We start from the raw sequence: 7,593 nt of genomic DNA, 5'->3' as shown, positions 1-7,593 counted from the left end.
CAAATATTGTACTTTTACTCCACTACAATTATTTGAAAACTTCAGTTACTAGTTACTTTGTAGATCTTGATTATTATTACTAAACAACTTCAGCCCTGTACACATTTCATCCATTTGAAAATAGCTGATCTACAAGCTCACAATGCGCTGCGATGTGACGCATTGGGACGTTGTAGATCTGCTATTTTCAAAGGATTCGCAAACGTTTAAAAACTTGAAATGGGACATTCTGCATAATGAATACTTTTACTTTTGATACTTTAAGTACATTTTGATACCAATACTTTTGTACTTGAATTCTGGACGAATTCCACTGGAAGCCACCTTAGAAGGACATCAGATATGATTTGATCCTTTGCACGATAGCAGTGACTACAGATTCACTCTTTAGTGTGCTACTGTATACTTGTTATTGCAGGCAATTCAACGTGCTGTAGCTGTAAAACCAATCTCAACTAGAGCCCGACCGATATATCGGTCAAACCGATATATCGGTCGTTTTTGGACCCTGATGTCGATATCGGACATCGGTCATTATCTCTGATGTATCGGTTGTTTTTATAAGTAATATTATACCACCATTTGATGACATTTAGCCACTCAGACCCAAAACACAAAAGAGTATATTGTCGTTGCCTGTAAGGATCCATTGGGTTTCATTTTACACTCAAAGTTAAAGATCTTATAAAGGGTCCATTTGGTTACCAAATCTCCATCATTTTGCTGAGGACCACCTGGAAAGCCCTCAAGGACCACTGGTGGTCCCCGGACCATTGTAAAAAAAAGGGGAAAAAGTTTTGAAGCGAAGACGTTTTTTATAGGCTATTTGTTATTTTTATATTTTTACAAAACATCGGTTAAACATCGTCAATCGGTGGTCTAGCACTCTCCATATGGTATCGGTCGGGCTCTAATCTCAACTAATTAAAAAAAAAAAAAGTGCAGATCTACATAAAATACATTTGGATGTTTGGCATTTAAAAACACTTCTCATACTGACATCACATGAATGAGCTGGTGGGGGGGGCTACTCCATTTATGGGGTTTTGGCTATTTTTGTCAAAGAGGTTGGTGTAGAGGGAAAAAAAGAACAAATCAAGTGAAAAGTCAAGTTTCCAAGTCAAGTATTGACGGTTTAAGTGCAAATGTCTGAAAATATACTGGAGTGAATGATAGTGCTGTCAAACAAGTCTGACTAACTATCTATGAAAAATATGAAAAGGTTTAAGCTGCTACACAGTTTTATACAATATATAGTGGGGGTCCTTGCTTCATCTCTGTCTCTGCTAAGGGGTCTTTGGCCTGAAAAAGACCCCAGCACTAACCTAGGATATACTGTACATCTAAACATCATAAATATTATAAAATTAGATTTCAAGCGCAGATGACGGCAATTTACTGTGAAAATGGAACAACCAATGATTCCATAACCCAATAGTTCTCCCATGTGAACAATATAGGTCTCTGGAGGGGTTGCATATTATTACATTAGGCTGGAAAACCTTGAAGGCCACAAAGATTCACAACATGTGAAAGGCCAGTTGCTACAATACATTGCTCAAAGGATTCAGCACACTCTAACCTCATAGTCATATGTCATCAAATTAGATTTTAGAAGCTATAATCACAGAGGACAACTACACAAAAAAGAAAAGCAGTTATATTGGAGGCTTTACTAGCCACTCCCAGTAGTGTCTGTGTACTGAAGCATTCACTCCAGGAGCTGCCTAAGAATAGATAATGTTTGTGATGCCATGTGTGCAGCCTCACCAGGACACTGCAGGCTCAAGCAATGATGCTGCTGTTCAAGTGTAACTCATCTGCTATTTTCACAATATTTATCTGCACAACCGAGTCAAACTAAATTGAAAGCCTGAAGTAATACATTTCTTGTCATGTTGGGTCCCCAGTTCAAATATTGGGGGGTCACAGCCTGAAAAGGTTGCGTATCGGACAGAAACCTTGTATATCCATATTTCAACTTTTTAAAATGTTTCCATAAATCAATGCCCTACTTCGACAGTGTCACGCGAAGTAGCGTAAATAGCAGTATCTACAAGCTCGCAACGTGTCACATCACGACGTACGTATTTTAAGCTTATGCACTGTAGATAGGCTACTGTATGTTTTGCTATTTCTAAGGTGAAAGTTGTTAATTCTGTCTAGGTTTTATGACTGGGCGTTTTAACTTGTGCCGTACTCCATTTTTGTCTAATAAAATATTCAATCAAACAAGGGTAATTTTTTGGACATACAGTACAATGTTTCTGCCCGAAAGCGACGAAAGATATTGCCTGCATGTGCTTATTCATATCCCATCCTGCATGAGTCATATCTTCCAGCCATCTCTGCGAATGTATATGTACAGTATATTCTCAGTGTGTGCTTAATAAACTTGAGAACATGCCGAGTGACACTATCCATTTGTGTGCTATCCTGTTCCCATCTTGCTTGCTTATAGGGGTGATTCAACTGAATGAATAGCCACCACCTCACAATCTTATAGGTTATAGTGTGTATATATATATCTTAGTAAGGATCACAAAAGAGGTCTGGTCTACTTAATTGTCAACGGCAGTATAATAAAATAGTGTGGAAAAACCAACACATTTTATGTATTTCTATTTCCACACACATTTATTTACCCTGGGAAGGGTTTTGCTGAGCTCTTTCTCCTTTTTATAACACTGGCCTGCTTTAATTCAAACTGCTACACGCACATGTTTACACCTGGCAGATGGCCCAGTGCAGCCACTGTTCTGCTGTTGGGCCCTGAATAAACGCCTTGCTCAAAGGTACCTCTATGGTTGCAGAGGGAGGAGAAAGCATCACTCACTCAATCATTTCCTTACAAAGGTTGTTGAAGGATTCAAACAAGCAACTGTCCAGCTACTATACAAACCTGCTACTCTTTCGAAAGACTTTAAATGTCCATGTCATCTGTGTCACGGCTTGCCCCTCCGCCATTCTGGCCATGCTATTTATCCATGGACATTTGTTGCATTCCTATTAGCATGGGCTATACTGTATTTCTTCAGCCTTTGGACTTTTAGTTGCATTTTTAGTTGCATTTTCTTGTTCCTTCTTTGGTTTGCCTTTTGTATTGTTTCTCTGGTTGCTTATGTGTATTGTATTGTATTTTTATATTCTGTCTGGTCTGGTGTATGTATTTTATTTAGGTCTTGTAGCTCTGTACTAGTTTCCACCGTTGTTGTGCATCTTGTTCTATAGTATTGTTTTCATTATCTGTACCTGTCTTGTCTAACCAGTCCTGTGATTTGTCCCCTAGCCCATCCCATTGTTGAGTCTCTGTTGAGTTCACCTGTGTCTAGTTAGTCCATGTCTATGTAAGCAGTATGCCCGTATCTTCAGATTCTCGTTGTTAGTGTTGTGGTTGGTTCTTGTCCCATGTGTATTCTTCATTGATCTTTTCTAGCAGGTTTATATTCCTAAGTCCTTGATTCCTTTTGTTCCTTGTGGGTTTTCCCAGTGTGTTTTTTTTTGTAAACCTTTTGCATCCTCACTGCTCTGCCTGTGCCTGGTTGTTCTGCTCCCAGAAGGAGCGAATACACTTCCCGGCAGCGGCACCTGCCGCGACGTTGAAATGCATTCCCTGTCCCTCTCTGCTCCTGACCTACACCTCCAGATCGAACCACACTGTGACAGTCCAGTTTCATAATATTCATTGTTGAAGGAGTGGCAGATTACATTGTATTGATAGACTGTGCATAAAAATGTATTCAGAGGTACCCAGGCCAGTACACAATATTTTATTTTATTTTATTTTATTTTATTTTATTTTATTCTATTTTATTTTATTTTAGGTTCTAGACTGTTAGGCTGCCTCCCTTGTGTTTAATTATTACTGCTGTTGCTGCTCACCTGAGCTATCCCCATGGATCAATAAAGGTTTATCTCATGTTATCTTAGCCAAAATGAAAATAATAACATTGCGAACCGTTAGTCTCCATGGACACATCTCGATTCAGACTTGCTACAAAATGTACATTAAAAGCCATCTCAGAAATGTATTTTGATCAGAACAACATTAAATCAAATTCTGAAGCGAACAGCTTTGGCACGGGGTACTGATGTCTAAGCTTATAAATAGACATAATAATAACTAGACAACAAAGGATTAATTGGTCCTTGTCGCTGAGTCAGCGATGAAAGTGAAACCATGACACGGCCGTTGAATACCTCTGAGGTGAGCCAGAGACAAAACTTACAGCTGTAGTGTGGAGAGAAAAAGAAAAAAAGTTCTGAGTGACGACACGATAATGAATCCTCGGACTGCGCTGTTCTGTATAAAAGTGGTCAGTCTTCCAGTGTGCTCTCCAGTCGGAGACTAGATCACCATGGCGATAGGAATTATGGAATGAATGTTGCAGAGAGAACAGAGGCAGCAGCACAGAAAAGCCTGAGAGCCCTGCATACAAGGTGAGTTACTGCGAGGCAGTTTGCCAGCCCTGCATTCCATGAAAGTTATGTTTATGGTATTTACATGTTGAACTATGTGAATAGAGAGTACAGAACACATTCTGAGGTAAAAGTTCCTCCCTGAGGCAGACTCACTTGCAACTGTTATAGTCCATGGGCCATACGAGATGTCAGTATCGGAAAGGTGGCAAAGGTTATCATGCATTTTTGAAAGCTCTATATCTGTAGATTATAATTTGGTATGATAACTCTTTCTGAGACACAGCTAAATTGGTGTTATCAGCCACTAGAGTTGGTGTCCCATTAACTTTACATTACAGGTAATGTAAAGATAACCTTTGCCACCTTTCCGATAGCGACAACTCGTATGGCCCATGGACTATTATGGAGCTGGACCAAATTTTTGTGCGCCAAAGTTTTGTGTTTTGGACACTGGGCAAAAGTAATTATTATGATCTGTCTTGTTATGTTGCTTGACATGCCGTTTGGCCAGTTCTGAACGGACGAAGGGTCATGTCTAACAGGCCAAGCCTAAGATATACAGTTTCATAACAGGAATCATATCCCAGCTCACTTTACCAAAAATGAATCAGATGAGAGTGAGGCGGGAATGAGAGGCAGTTGTATACAGATGACAGCATTTGGCATCATAGGAATATTCCACAATAAATCAGGTTTTAGCAGTGAGTGAGGAGGCAGAGGAGGGGAGCATCTGTTTCACATTGCTGATAATCCTTCTTTCCTTATGCGCTTCAGAGCTGAGGCACGGGCCACGCGTAACAGCATACCAATATATGACTTATGGTGTGATAGTGGTTTTCCAGGCTTAATCTAACGTTGTGAAATCTTGTATTTTTATTTTTTTATGTGATCTCTATTTTGCTGCGAACATTCAGCAAAAATAGCTGACCTACAAGCTCACAATATGTCACAATGCAACTTGTTGGGAGCTTGTAGATCAGCTACTTTCGGGGAAAAGATTTGCTGTAGAGATAAGGAGGAGGACAAGTGATTTGTCACAGGTTTTGCAATGGAATCTGAATCGTCCTCCTTATACTACTGAGTCAAAACTGATGGAAGTCAAAGACCTGATCTTATATGTCCTTCTCTTTTTAATTGAACAGTTTCCAATGGACTTAAACGTCTCGATCTGGCTGGCCCCTACTGTGGCCCAAGAGATCGACCCCTGCAACAACAGCTACACAGCAGCCTGGGTATTTCTCTCTTCTCTCCAGCCAGCCTACCTGCTTCTGATCAGTGTGGTGGGCGTGATGGGCAATGGCCTGGTACTCTGCGTCCTCTGCCTGCACAGGAAGCCGTGCACGGTGGCCGACATCTACCTGGGGAACCTAGCGGCCGCCGACCTGGTCATGATGTCCTGCCTTCCGTTCTGGGCGGTCACCATTGCTCAGGGCTTCCACTGGACCTTTGGCGAGGTGCTGTGCAAGCTGGTGAATGTGGCCATCTCCATGAACTACTACTGCAGTGTGCTCTTCCTGGTGCTGGTCAGCGTGGACCGCTACCTGGCCCTGGTGAAGCCCATGAGACAAAGCCGGCTGAGGAGGGCCGCCTGGGCCAAGCGCATCTGCCTGGGGATCTGGGTGCTTGGGGGGGTCCTCCTCAGTCTGCCGACTCTCCTCTTCCGCACCGTGGTCTTCGTCCCGGACCCGGGGGTGGACGCCTGCATCCTAGACTACCCCGACCCGGCCTGGATGATCCAGCGCAACATCACCATGAACGTGCTGGGCTTCCTGCTCCCTGCCCTGGTGGTGACCTACAGCAGCTACCATATAGTGATGGCCCTGCGGGACGACCACTTCCGGAGGTCTGTTCCCGGGTCGGCGCGGGCAGAGAGGAAGGCCACACACCTGGTCCTCGCCGTGCTGGTCGTGTTCTTCTTCTGCCGGACGCCCTTCCAGGTGATGCGTTTCCTCGACACGCTGGATTACTTCGAGTTGACGCCCGCCGGGTGCCTGTGGGGTCACGTCCTGGACATCGGCATCCAGGTGTCCACCTATCTGGCGTACACCAACAGCGCCCTCAACCCTTTCCTGTTCGTCGTCGTGGGGAAGAATTTCAGGAAAAGGGCGAAGGCGGTGTTCGGGAAGACTCTAAACCCTTGTTCCAAAGACGATACTTTCCTTATTGTCAAATTCACATCTCTGAATAGATCGACATGTACACAGCTTACACGCATGTCTATTGACCAGACCAACAGAGGCAAGCTGTGAAATGATCGAGGAAAAGTCACAACTATTTATTTTGTTTATTCACGCCTTGTTTATTCACGCCTGAAATCAAAATAGTTCATATTTCCCATGGAAGTCCAGAACCTTGTCAACACAACTAATTTCCAGCAGTGTCGCCTGTTGGTTTCTTGATTGCTACTGAATTACAGCCTTTGACACAGTGTTTATATTTATTTATGTACTGTATATTGTTCTTTATGTAAGTCAGTTGTGTGAATATTTATTTTTGTATATGATTGCACTGTATATGTTGTTTGTTTGGAAATGTGATGTTTGTCTAGATGAGTTTTTTAAATACATTTTCGTAAGTCAGAATTTGAATCAACTTTATTTTCATATCCCACATTGATGGTACACACAGGTGTAAAAGGGTTGGTGAAATTCCTTGTTGTGCAAGCTCTCAGCATCTTAGAAGAGTTAGAAGAATAGGGGAATACAGAATAGAGAAGAAAGGAACACAGAACACAAATAACAGGAAGGCACAATCAGATATACAAAGTCCATTATACATACTGTAAGAATGCACTAGCAGAAATGCTTCTTGTGCAGGTGTAAACTGTAAAACATCCAGGCAGATAAAAAAGCAGCAGGCATATAAAATCACAGTATAATGTGCATGGTTAAAGTGACATAAAGATAAAGAAAAACGTATCAATATCTCAGTGGGTATTGAGTCACCATCTCTTGTGCATGATATCAACTCTATATGAGTGATAGTGTTATTGCCAGCAGTGAAGTGAAAAGAGAAGCTGCCTAAAACTATATGGACACCGGTATACAGTATATGATGTCTATGTACTGACCATCACAACAGCACCATTTACCCTTTCATTTTGGCATGGGGTTGCATTTCAATACTCTGAAGGCACTTTGTAGCTGTCAGTTTTTGCCCACTAGGTGGTAT

At 42.0% G+C, this 7,593-nt stretch overlaps 1 protein-coding gene across 1 annotated transcript; it reads left to right on the top strand.

Annotated features, from left to right (window-relative positions):
- Positions 1 to 5,513: 5,513 nt before the first annotated feature.
- LOC308301032 (B2 bradykinin receptor-like) lies at positions 5,514 to 6,671 on the top strand (the record flags this gene model as incomplete). Its single annotated transcript, XM_080744930.1, has 1 exon — positions 5,514 to 6,671. One exon carries the CDS (start codon positions 5,514 to 5,516, stop codon positions 6,669 to 6,671), a length of 1,158 nt encoding a protein of 385 aa, XP_080601056.1.
- Positions 6,672 to 7,593: the final 922 nt, after the last annotated feature.

This window comes from Nannobrachium achirus (assembly GCF_963921795.1).
Source record: "Nannobrachium achirus genome assembly, chromosome: 16".
Taxonomy (NCBI): Eukaryota; Metazoa; Chordata; class Actinopteri; order Myctophiformes; family Myctophidae; genus Nannobrachium; species Nannobrachium achirus.
Note: the sequence above shows the minus strand (reverse complement) of the source record. Positions and strands in the feature narration are given on the sequence as shown.